This window comes from Anopheles maculipalpis, chromosome 2RL (assembly GCF_943734695.1).
Source record: "Anopheles maculipalpis chromosome 2RL, idAnoMacuDA_375_x, whole genome shotgun sequence".
Lineage (NCBI taxonomy): Eukaryota > Metazoa > Arthropoda > Insecta > Diptera > Culicidae > Anopheles > Anopheles maculipalpis.
Genome location: NC_064871.1, coordinates 61,439,888 through 61,452,854, shown reverse-complemented (window position 1 = coordinate 61,452,854; position 12,967 = coordinate 61,439,888). Strand labels below are relative to the sequence as shown.

Genomic DNA, 12,967 nt, shown 5'->3' with positions numbered 1-12,967 from the left:
CCGCGGCCCCTGTAGAACTGCGTCGTGCAACCGGGGGCTCTTAGACGAGGCCCTTGTACCTGGCCGTACAATGGTTAATCCACCACAGGTACCTCTACAGCAGGCCAATATTTTGAAGCTGTAATGCAGATTTTAAGGCATAGATATGAGCCATTTCCCGATATCGAGAAATCATAAAAATCAGATTTTTGTTGTATTTAATTTTTCTATATTTCTTAGGTATATTAGCTGGCAGCTGAGTTCCGCGTACAAACGTCTTTCGTGATTTGGGTGTACTAATAGACTCTAGGCTACCTTTTGAAGAGCATCACGAATGAACTGTTTGTAAGGCGTGTCGGTTATTAGGTTTTATTTCACATGTAGGAAAGGATTTCAAGGACCCTCATAGTCTTAAAACTCTGTATTGTGCAATTGTTAAGCCAATATTAGAATTTGTTGGCGTTAAATGGACACCATGGGGCGACCCTTCCCGGTGGTGTAGGCGACAGCTGCGCCGGGCTTCAAACGGCTGGACGGCAGGGTTCCAATCCCATCCGTACCGTCTCCCGTAGCGAGGACTGACTATTGAACTACGTGGTATCGGCCTAAGTCTAGTAAGTCTAGTAAGCTATTTCTCGATAGCCGGCGTGACCATTAGAGGTCGTTAAGCCAAGAAGAAGAAGATATGGACACCAATGCAGCATTACAGAATAGACAGGCTGGAATCAGTGCAAAGAAAATTGACACGTGATCTCTTTTATATGCTGCCTTGGTCTCGTGGCACTACCCTACCCACATACCGTATTAGGTGTCTGTTATTCGGAGTGGAATCCGTTCAACATAGGCGAATGACGGCGCAGTGCGTTATTTTACATAAGCCCATCAGCGGTTTTATTGGCGCCCCGTTTATTTTTGAAAGCATAAATAGTAGTATTCTTCCACTTCTACCACTGATCAGATCTTCACCATGAGGTAAATATTGGAGAAGATGACTCAACAGTAGTAGAGTAGAGTCTTCATAGATTTCAAGGCCGCATACGATAGCATAGCCAGGGTAAAACTCTACGAGGCCATGAGTTCTTTTAGAATCACGGCCAAAATGATCAAGCTTATTAAAATGACCATGACCACCATTACAGGCCAGGTCAAGGTGGATGGAAAACTCTCAGGGTCCTTTGCTACCAACAAAGGCCTGCATCAGGGAGATGTGCCCGCCTGTCTCCTATTCACCTTGGCGCTAGAGAGGACCATCCGTGACTCGGAGGTGGAGACTTCGGAAACCATCTTCTATAAGTCAACCCAGATCCTGGCTTTCGCTGATGATAAAGACATCATTGGTCTGCAGCTTTCCCAAAGGATCGAGCAGGCGGTAGAAAACCTCGGGTTGCAGATTAGCGAGGCAAAGACCAAAGACCGGCCCTACTAAAAAATCCGGAACTACTTGGGAGTGATGTACGGATAGCTGACCACACATTTGAAGTCGTCCAAAATTTCACCTATATCGGGTCAAAAGTGAGCACCGAAAACAGCATAGAGACGGAGTTGCGCGCTAGGACGCTGGCGGCCAGCCGGTCTTTCTACAGCCTGAGGAAACGTCTTACCTAAAAAAACCTGTCGCGACGGTCGAAGCTGGGACTGTGTCGTACCTTTATAGTCCCAGTACTCACATACGCTTCTGAGAGGCGGCCCTGTCCAAAACAGACGAAGTCCTCTTAGCCGCGTTCGAGAGGAAGATGCTCAGAAGGATCGCTATCCCCGTATGTGTGGAAGGACAATTGAGGAGCCGCTACAACGACGAGGTGTACGAACTTTATGACGACCTCACCGTCGTGTAGCGAATTAGGCTCGCCAAGCTCCAATAGGCTGGCCATGTTATATGCGTGGCACCGGACGACCCAGCTCAGAAAGTCCTTTTAGACCGTCCACACGGACAGAGGAGGCGTGGTAGGTCCAGATTGAGGTGGGAGGACGGCGTGGAATCATCCGCCATCAAGCCCGGGATATCGGATTGGCGAATAGCGAATTGGCGGACGACGGCGCGGAAAAGTGAGCGGTTCCGGACTCTGCTGCGGCAGACCAAGACCGCAAAACGGTTGTAGCGCCTGATAACTAAGTAGTCGATATGACTTTTAGAAGTCGAAAGGCAAAATAGAGTGAGGTAAGCCTCTGAATATGAGGGTGAGCGAAGCCTCGCCGGACATAGGAGGATACAATCCACACGAATAAGATGAAGAAGAAGAAGATAAGTAAGTAAGTATAATTCTTAGACCAAGGCCACTATTTAGCTCCGCATTTAGATCGATCGAACCTAGTTCGAACGATCCTCTATAAAAAATTATAGCTTCATACATTAATCTATTTAACACAGCCGATCTCAACGCTAGCAACAATAATCTTAAACTGGCCTTGCGTAGCACCTATTGAGACAATTGAATCCTTGTTTTTCTGTCTTACATTTATGGTTTTTTTGTTTATTCGTAAATGTTTTATTCGTTTCCTTAGTGTTCTTTTTTTTCAATTACGATAAATTAGGATAGTTATGTAGGCCAAAAAAGGCTAGATGACTCAAAGTAATAATAAATCAGTAAACATATTACGTTTTATTTATATTGCGTATCTAACATAAAAAGTTGATCTATTCAGCAAAAAGCGTAGCAATATGTGATGATGATCGCTTTACATAGGTCGTTCAAATAGCCTAGCAAAAACCAAATCCGAGCGTGGAAGGATACTTGGTAAAAAGTAGAAATGTTTCGTGACTTGTAGCATAGTCAGACATTAATGAAATTTTAATAAAAAGTCCCTCTTGCGCGCCTGTTGTGTTGTGCCATGCTTTACCAACCACCAAAATAATTCAAATTTTCAAAATAATCTTAAACCACCCTGTAGCCGAAACTCCCGCCAACTACATTATGGCGCTGCTATGGTGCTGGTTTGATTGCAGTAACGAACTGCATACCATAAACGTAACCCGCGACACGACTTGCTATAAAAGTTAGCCGTGCGCGCCCTTGCGCAACAAATTTATTGTAATATTTGAAATTTGTCCGTTACGACTAAAATACAGTTTCCCTTCCATTTAGATCTGGTTAATGCTATGTTTACCAACACGAAATTATTAATGATATACCAACCTTCCTATATCTCGATTCTCAATAACTCCGTTGAATTGATTCCAACGATAATCTGCAAAATATACAATTTTTCACATTTTTATTGAATCATTACAGTTACGCACATAGATGTTGTTACGTATCTAATGAGGATGAAAATAAGTGTGATCTTTCTAAATGCACGATTTTACAAAGTCGAGCGACTTTACTTTCATTTACACTCTCGATCAACACCACGTGGTTTTCTCTTAAAAATATTGCCAAGGAATTAACTTATCCATGGCATTCTATCGGTAATACTTGCCATCCCCACATAAATTGAGAGAATGATGCCGTACTGGCAATCATATGCATGCCTACTTTAACCCTTAGTGTTATCAAACGGACGTAGTACACCGGGTGGGCCACCAAAACTACCGGTAAACTTGTCCGTCACTGGCTTCGGTTGCTGAAACTGTTGTTGAGGTAAGGTTTGTTGCTGCTGCTGCTGCTGCTGCTGTTGATACTGCTGAGTATGCTGCTGGGGCTGTGCGGAGGAGAAAATACTACCGTCCGGTTTGACATTCGTACCAGGCCTCTGCTGATTGCCCAATATTCCTGGAGCACCGCCGAAGCTTCCGGTAAACTTGTTACCACCGTTAAAATTGTTCGAAGTCGAAACTGGCCTCACAGGTTGCACTGGTGGCGTGAATATAGGCGTTGCCGTCGGTCTAATGCCTGCCCCCTGATTAACGGGACCTCCGACGAATGGGCCGTTAAATTGGTTTGGTAGCGTTGGTACCGTTGGTAATGCTGGTCGTGGCGGGACACCGGATTGTGTAGCTGTTGAAACTGGACCTAGATGGGCAGGGCCAAAATGTTGTACAGGAGGTGGAGGAGGAGGTTGTTGAACGGGAGCTACGGTGGGTACATTTGCTGGGATTGGTTGTGGAGCTTTAGTGTACGCTGTTCCTAAGTTTGCCTGATTTCCCAAGAAGCCTGGCGCACCGCCAAAGCTGCCCGCATACTTTTGTACAGTCGTTTTGTCTTCTGGTCTGGCCGTGGTGGGAAATGTGTTTTGCGGTATAAACACGTTTTGAGGACGCGGTTGAGGTTGTGTTGCAGGAGGAACCGTTTGCAGGAGGTTCGGTCTCACTGTCGAGGTGTAAGCTGTGCCAATGTTTTGCTGATTGCCAAGAAATCCGGACGGCCCTCCGAATCCTCCGTTGTACTTCTGTACCACAGGTTTGGCAGTAGTTGGTACAGCGGGCGCAGCTGCCCCCGAAAACCTTGTGTCCGTTGGCGGGATCGGTTTCGGGAAGGTTGTCTGTTGATTGACGTCGGTTTTGTATCCGACAATACCGTCAGGTACAGGTGCAGATTGTGGCACCTGCGCGGAAGGTTGCTGGGACGTCGTCGGCTTTACCGGTCCACTGAATGGATCACGAACAAAGATTGGCGATCGTTCCGTACCAACTTGAATGTTGTACACCGGTGGCAATTGATCCGGGAACAGGGGAGGTAGCAGACCGTTGACTGGTTTCTGGGCGAAAAGAATCTGGCCCTCCTCGATGTTTGGAATTTTTGCGTTCGGTAGAAACTGTTGCTGCGTACTTGAAGGTTTTGCCGTTGTAGTGCTGCTTGGTGGTACTACCTGGACGGTACTGGGGACCGGGTTTGGAGGCAGTAGCCCGAAGTTTGGTTGTCCGATAGGCTCAATAATGCCAGACGCATAGCTAGGGACTTTAAAGTTGTACTGGCCAACGTTGTTGCCCTGGCCGGATGACTGAAAGTTTGCGCCCCGATTAACGTTCGTAAGAAACCCGACCGAATCTAGTTCCGGCTTGGCTAGATCGGTAAACGGTGTCACAGGATTTCCATAGCTGTCACGCAACACCGCGGTCTGCTGTGGCTGTGTCGATCCACGTACGTCAACGTTCGACAGTTCATTGTTAATGCCGGCAGGGATGGCGTTCAGGGAAGCGTCGTTTGCAAAGCCAAGATTTCGTCCCTTTGCTGCCGAAAATCCTTGACCACGTGCGAACGGTTGGATAGCGAGATTGATTATATTGCTATCCGTCGCAGGAATGCCACCATCAACCGAGCGAGCCGAGTGAGCTGTGGGAGAAGCATGATCGTCACATTATTAGACAAAACCACTTGAAAAAATACCCAAAAGCTTGCGGTATGTTCTGTGGCTACCGTACCTGGCTGTTGATTCACTTCCGCCGAAGAAGACACAGCTGAAACGGGACAAAGATTTATTCTGAATCATTAACTGATCTTTTTACATTTATCCGTGACATTTCCCTTGCAAAACCAAAACTGGTAAGGTCATTTTGGATTCGTGTTTTCACACCAACAGTCTAACTGGCTCGATTCGTTCCATCATCATCAAGCTGTATCCGTTTGGACAGCCTCCAATTTATTCTGCCTCCATCTTGTTGTGCTCAGATGAATGTTTGTGTGGGTGTTGTTTCGATTTTGCGTAGTCATTGTCAGCGTGACTACTATTGTTCGCGCAAGACAGTACCATTTGTATTCCGGCTTCCTGCTACCGTGGAACAAATTGGCAAATTTGAAGCTAACACTTGTGCAGCGAGGGACACACAGACACAAACAGTAGGTTATTCTTTTCTTGTTCTTACTCCAACGGTTTTGTGTCCATACGCAAGTGTTTATTCTCGTTCTCTCTGTTCGATCTTCTTTCCCTTAAATTAAATAAAACCCAAGACGTAAATAGTACCTACTAACAACAGCGCAGCTTTCGCTGATCGCAACTATTTCAATCGTCAAAAATAGATACACTTTTCCTCTTTTTATTGGTCATAACAATAACTGAAACCATTCCATTGTTAGGGACATGTTACTTTATTAGTCAAAAATTTTCATAGAAAATTTATTAGATCACTCGGGTGATCCACTTGTTCGTTGGATTACCTTCTGGTTTTTTGTTTCGGTCTTCTTCTCTCCTTCAGTCTCTCCATGGCTCCTTTCAATTTTTTGTTGCTGAATTAAGTACATTTAGGACAGGTGTTTAGTTCGCTCGTAAGTCTACTCGTCTGAGGATTTTTTAAACGCGGGATTATCGAGACCATTTTGATCCTTCTGGTCGATTGGCAACGTAGCGTTGGCATCATCATTTTCTTCATCATAATTCTTAAGCGGTATCGCTTTGTAACGCCAGGCCAGTATAGAAAATAGGCCCATGTCGACAAACATCAGGCCGGCAAACAGCACAAACTCCCATTTCTGTGCGTCAAAGATTTTTGCTTCGGCTACAATAACCACAATCAGATTGCCCACGGCCACTGTCAGCTGCCAGCATCCCTGCAGTACCGATTTCATGCTTTCCGGAGCTTGCGTGAACGAAAACTCGAGCCCCGTAATGGAGTACATTACTTCGCCGAGCGTCATCACTACGTACTGTGGAATCAACCAAAGCATGTTGACGGAGTTCGGTTCGGTGACGATGATGGGCTCAGTGATCTGTAAGTATCAATCAAACATCAGCGACTTTAGCCGACTGGCCGAATGGTGCCCATTACACCTCCAGACTTCACGCGCACTTACCATTCCATCAACATCGCTCACAATGAACGCATACACGCCTCCTAACCGCATCGTGTAGGTCAATGTCAGCTCCCCATCTACATAGATTTCGTAATCGGAAGGATAGGACTCAACCCGATCGTACACATACGAACCGTTCTTGTGCCGATCGAACGGATCGGATGAATCAACATCCCTGAACACCACCGTCCGGTTGGTGGCGGTATTTCCCAGCACACGGAATATCGGATAACCCTTGGAAGACTTTTCCGTATCGTCTTCGTATCTCAACGCACTGATGACCGAGTTCTGCTTGCGGAGAAAGTACGAATACTGCCTTTCCTCCTCCACCTCAAACGTACGCTGTTCCTCCGACACCGTACAATCCGACCCAGGCCCCGTAGAGGACAGTGTGTAAGTGTACGTGGCTTTACCCTTCACGTTGAGGTACTTCTCCTCAAACATGCTCATAGCATTCAGCGTAAAGTCGGCGTGCTCCGGAATGTTTGACTGAACGCGATAGTCGCAGTTCATGCCATTGAATATTCGCAGCTGAGCCTCCCCTTCCTTCGGAAGTACGGCGTAAGTGGACTCGAGCTGAATTTCGACAATGGTCGATATAACGAATGCCAACCCAGCAAATATACCGCCCAGCGTGAGCTTTTGCAGCGGTCGTCGAATTCCGATCATGCTTAGCAGGGGATAGAAAGCGACCTCGTACAGTGGAATGAATACCAGGATAAGCAGTGGATTGATGACCTGCATCTGGTCCGGCTTAATCGTCCAAAAGCCCAGATCACCATCCATTCGGGTCGCTTGGAACGTCCAGCGAGATCCCTGCTGATCGAACAGCGCCCAAAACACCGGCAACGGAATGTACAGCTTTAGCACGTTCAGCAGAATGCGCGTTTCGTCGACCAGCTGACGTCCCCAGCGCTTTTCAGAATAGTCCAACCAGTGCTCTCGAGGGTTGATCGATTTTTCTCGCGATCGTGTGCGTATAGCAGTCTGTGGTAGCGTGTTGAAAGAGATGCAATTTTAGCAAAAAACCACAACAACAACAAAAAGCCAAGGACCAATCCCACAGATAACAAATAGAGAGGAACACACAGCACAAATACAGACAAAACAGACACTACGGGCAAGCGCACAAAACACACATAGCCAAAATAAGAAACACAGCGATAAAACTCGTCATACTAACCCAAATACATTTGGAAACCTTTACGAACATATTGCCCGCGGGCGCGGATATCTTGTACAGCGGCTTGCCAACGATGAATATGATGATGGATATCACCATCAGCACACCGGGCACTCCGAACGCCAACGGGAAGCAGTCATCGTCATCGAAGCATTTCACATCTTCGCGCAAAATCGGGGTAACCATGGTCGATACGAACGAGCCCGAATTGACCGCAAAGTAGAACATGGAGAAGAACAGCGCCAGATATTTCGCCTGTTCCGGCAGCTTAAACTGTTCGCCACCGAACGCGGCGACACACGGTTTAATGCCACCCGATCCGAAGGCGATTAGCAGCAATCCGGCAATGGTCATCGCTCGTGCATCCAGATCCCAGGTCGGTATGGCTCCGAGCGTAATGCATCCGCTACCGATCGTGTACACGATCGACAGATACAGTATGGTGCGAAATTTACCCAACCAACTGTCGGCGATGATGGCCCCGATCACGCACATAAAATACACCAAGGTGGTAAACGTGTGATACAGCACCGTGGCCGTATCGTCGTCAAAGTCCAGCTTCCTCGTAAGGTACAGTACCAGCACGGCTGTCGAAGGAAAATTCAAACTGCCGTAAGCACAACGCAAAACTCGCTGCGATGACACTTTTTCCACCCATTTTCCCAACCATCAACACTTACTTCGCATGCCATAGTAGTTGAACCGTTCGCAAAACTCATTGCTGATGATGAACGGAATGGCTCGGGGATACTTGAGCTTCTGAAAGTTTGTTTACAGGAGGTATGTTAATTATTAGCACAAAACAAACACACGCGCTCCCCCAAAACTTTGGAGCAATGTTATCACCTTCGATTCTCCTTCGACATCCCCGATCTCTGCCGGTACTGCGGCGGGCGTTTCTTCTGTGGAGATAAAGGAAGCTCATCAACTAAACTAGTGTATGCACGGCGATCGGCGATCGGACGGTTATCTGTGTGACGTACGGCGCTATTCGTTGGACCTATTGCTTGGATGGCAATTATCAAATCGTCACAACCTCGCCACCTGACAGTGATCGATTGAAGTGTTACGCGTGTATCGATTGATCATCGGGCTTTACAATACGCATCACAATTACCTAATTCACTGTCATCATAAACAATGAACGAACCTTTGCCTCAAGGGGTTCGGAACAAAAAAGAGTCGTATAAAAATTCCACCAGGTCTTATCGTTTAATAAGCTACACTTGATAAAAACAATGGTCAAGACAAATGAGATACAGCGATAGCGTTTTTATCGCCAAACACGGACTCGATGATAAGTGAATCACTTAGCACACCGGGCACAAACTTGCCCCTACCGGTCACCATTGGCAGTATTTTACAAGACCGATTTGGGTGCACAAATCGTGCCCGTATCATAGCCGTAGGGGCTTTTGATTAAGATTAAGATCAATCATATCACATCGTTATTGACTGTCTGCGCTCGTCTATTCTTTAGCGCCATCCACAAACCACATCCGTGAGCTGATTTCTTCAGTTTGCAACCGATTGATCGTACATTCTTCAATCGAGGCATGTAGGGAAAATTTGCATAATGATTGCTTTTGCTCTGGATGAACTAGTTCTGCAAGATATTCCCCCGTGGCAGGTATAATCTTCCTGCAGGCACGACAGATGCATCGAGTCGAACAAAAAATCACAGATTATGCACCGAGCGCGATCATTGTACCAGGTACGGTTCAGTGACCGGTCAACAATCTCATCCGTCTGCCTGGCTGGCTGCACTTATTCGATCAATGAACATAATGCTATTGTTGGCACCTGCTTCAAGTGCATTCGTGTACACCACATCCACTGATGGCTGGTGTCACTTGTTACGATAATGAAGTCTTCCTATGCTTCTGCAACCCTACCAAATGTTGTGTAGCTTGTAAGCTGTTCACTTGTAACTTTAATTTCCGACGGTAGCGATCGTTCCTGTACTCTCCACTTTATTTTCATTACGAACACACCGAAAACTGGAACCTTTCATCAATTGTGGTTTCCCGAATGATACTGCACAGGGTAGAAATTGAATCTGAGAAATGACTCCTTGTCGAAAGTTATCTTTTATCGAGCTGTCAGACACGTAACGGTTTCGTGTTTGTTACAAATTGAGATCGCACAAGATACTTTTTTGTGAGGGAAAAAACTAAACATTTGAGAAATGGATGGACTCATTGATTAGAACTTCCTTTTCGTTCATCGCCTGGCCCTGACTTTAAATTGTTTCCTTTATTCCTTCTACCTGCTCTTACTACAGATTTTTGTACATATTTTTTTCCTCCTGAGTTGTTTCAGATAGAAAAAGAATCCTTTTATTTTTGTCTAGCGTCTATCCTTTCTCGAAACGCACTTTACACAAACCTTTGGTTGAATCAGTCATCTTAACAGTGTTCACCGTATGCACAATCTATATACTCTTCAACTGCAAATTCTTAAAAAAACATTCTAACACTAAGATTGGGTGAACAGCCGCCACAAAGCTTTGGCAACGCACTTCGAGCTGATGTTTAAACAGGCTAGAGATAGTTGTAATACTACCCGTACGAGGTGTATTAACAGACTGAGCAATACTGATGGGTACGCAATTCAGTTAAAAGCAGTGTAATCCCTCGGCCCAGGCTGTAGTACCATAATCTTCGACGACTGATAAGCGTTTTACGAGCTGATAAAGACGTACTTAATAAAACTTTTCCCGGACCGTATCTTCCATACCGTCAGCTATCAAGAGCCAGCCCCCGGTTGCGAGGATTGATACATACATATATATGATGTCAAGGGCAGTATCTGCCAATGCAGAGATATTTATGAACGATCGGTCAAGTAGTATGATAATAGGCCTCTTGAGACGATTGGTGACTCTTGGGGACTTTACTCTTGGTATACCCAAATCGATACATACTCGTTATATTACCTTAAATGAAGCATTTTTAAGTTTAGTGCATGCCATTGCATGACAAATATTAAAAATCCCACATGATCGAAAGAAAATTTAATTCCCTATAAATTATTACGGACAACTTACTTATAAAAGTGTGAGGAGTGTTTTGCATGAAAATTTTCAACCTTAACATACCTTAAGAATGCATAATTCCACGTTGGAAACGGTGTTTCAATAAAGGATAAAATCGGGAGATTTTTTTTTTTTCGTTTAAACTTACACTTTATAACAACTCTATCGTATAGTAACACCAGCTTGCTGTTGCACGGGTATAACCCACTTGACATAAACGCGACATATGTACCTTTTTCACACCGAACGGATCCACTCCATCCCACAAATTTTGTGACGTATTGACTCATTGAAGATATACGGGATGAGCATGGCTACCGCCCCACATTCCTATTCAACACAGAAAACAAGCCCATCGCTCTTGAGTTTATCTTATCAGGTTGAGGTACTTGATTTTTGGGCAGCCAGCCGGCCAGTATCTGTAACCTAAAGCAGAGTGGTTCCCATTGCCTAACGCTGCGCGTGATCTGTACCATTTTCTTCGGTCTATGTTTTGTTCTTCAATTTATGGCGATGTTTTTTTATGGCACATTCTCACCTACATCGAGCACTTCATCACACAACTCGCACAGCAGACGATAAATAATAAACCGTGCAGTGGTAAACCGAGGTTCCAGGATGTTTGTAGTACGGTGCTGTTGTTCGATCGATGCATAATCTTATCATCCTTTTGGCAGCGTACCATCATTTGACCCATTCATTCATCATCGTGTTTATTAGTGTGAGCGGTATTGATAGATTTCGTCCCAAACAAAGACAATATGAAAGTTTTTTTTTGTACCAACGATTGATAGCCTTACGTAGGCGCGATGTTAGGCTACCGAGCTGGTTTGTTGTTTTAAATGTGTTTTCAAGTATCCACAATGGTTCAAAAGCGTAGTTAAAATTTATTATCGTGCTGCAAAGTAAAGCACCGCATGAAAATGAACGACTAAACTATTTTATATGACGCAACTTGCACTATATGTTTGCTTAGGCAGATTGAATAAATATGGACCTGAACATGGTTTAAATGTCACAGGTTCAAAGATGAGTCCCCTGGTAAGGTACTGATTTGAAAAATAAATATTTTAGATTTTATCCCACACAAAGCCATTGACCGAGCCTGGCAAATGGGGTTAGCCCGTTTACGCGTATCGCGTCCCACCGCAGCCCGAGCGTGAGTCACAGGAGTTTCCGTGTGCCATTTTTTTTTCTCAGCTCCGCAAAGCCTGAGGTAAGGGTAAGCAGTACCTTTTTGGGTGAACTGGCTAACCATTCTGAGATATGCTTTTGTGTCATGCTCGTACTTCCAAACTAACCGGTTCACCGTTAAACCTGTCGTCCTTGCACCGAAACTGTGCGCTACCCAAGAGTCATCTGTGAGACGCATCCAACGGCCAATCTCCAAACAGCGATACAGACCATCTCATTCACCAACTCAGCGCACACTTTTCCATGGACCAATAAATATGGCACCAAATGAACTTCGCAACATTCGGGACACACAAGCTGAATGACCGGTCAAGCGACGAACTCGGCTGGATTACGTCCCAATCATGGAGAACTCTTCCAAATGGGTGGCCTAATGAGTTGCAGTTTGAAGCTCACCCGTAACAACAGTGTCAATGTTTTTGGCTCGTCAGGGGTGGGGGGGGGGGGAGACCTATATGACCTTGATGTAACGCATCGTTGGTGTTCAAGATAGTGATGGTTGCGCGGTAGTTCCTCTTCTTATGAAGCGGACTGTCATTTTGATTTTTGACGCACCACTTGTATTATGTCTGAACACACTTAAGCTTTCCAGACTTGGTAAAATATATGCATGCATTGCACAGTTGAATTGTCTTAAAATTATAATAAAATATGTATATGTAGCAACATGGAACAACACTTTACATTTTACTCCGGTGTACTGTTGGGCAACGGTGACGTGCAACAGCAGCAGCACTACACTCCAAACTGGGAATCTTCGAAAGCTCGACCTTGACGCACACATTTTGTGACCCTCCCAGGGCTGGATCGTTGAACTGGTTCGGGTGTAGAGTTGTTTTATGGGATTTTGTCTCCCTATTTTCAGATCACAGTACCAAAAAAAAAACGCACAAATCACTTTTTCGCTTC

General features: G+C 45.3%; 2 protein-coding genes across 2 annotated transcripts; both read right to left on the bottom strand.

Moving 5' to 3' along the window:
* Positions 1–3,453: 3,453 nt before the first annotated feature.
* LOC126557437 (uncharacterized) lies at positions 3,454–12,850 on the bottom strand. Its single transcript, XM_050213211.1, has 3 exons — positions 12,743–12,850; positions 5,279–5,314; positions 3,454–5,189 (listed from the first exon to the last, which is right to left on the bottom strand). Exons 1-3 carry the CDS (start codon positions 12,840–12,842, stop codon positions 3,454–3,456), a joined length of 1,872 nt encoding a protein of 623 aa, XP_050069168.1. The 5' UTR covers positions 12,843–12,850.
* Positions 6,126–8,589, bottom strand: LOC126557842 (peptide transporter family 1-like). Its single transcript, XM_050213746.1, has 4 exons — positions 8,508–8,589; positions 7,828–8,414; positions 6,645–7,631; positions 6,126–6,560 (listed from the first exon to the last, which is right to left on the bottom strand). The coding sequence occupies exons 1-4, from the start codon at positions 8,512–8,514 to the stop codon at positions 6,126–6,128; spliced, it is 2,016 nt and encodes a 671-aa protein (XP_050069703.1). The 5' UTR covers positions 8,515–8,589.
* Positions 12,851–12,967: the final 117 nt, after the last annotated feature.

Coding starts and splice junctions, on each gene's coding strand:
- LOC126557437 (XM_050213211.1), bottom strand. CDS start 12,842: ATGTGTGCGTCAAGGTCGAGCTTTCGAAGATTCCCAGTTTGGAGTGTA. Junction 5,315..12,742: donor ACAGTACACCGGAGTAAAAT/GTAAAGTGTTGT, acceptor GTCCCGTTTCAG/CTGTGTCTTCTTCGGCGGAA. Junction 5,190..5,278: donor GGAAGTGAATCAACAGCCAG/GTACGGTAGCCA, acceptor CTTCTCCCACAG/CTCACTCGGCTCGCTCGGTT.
- LOC126557842 (XM_050213746.1), bottom strand. Junction 7,632..7,827: donor AGGTTTCCAAATGTATTTGG/GTTAGTATGACG, acceptor ACGCTACCACAG/ACTGCTATACGCACACGATC. Junction 6,561..6,644: donor TGAGCGATGTTGATGGAATG/GTAAGTGCGCGT, acceptor TGATACTTACAG/ATCACTGAGCCCATCATCGT.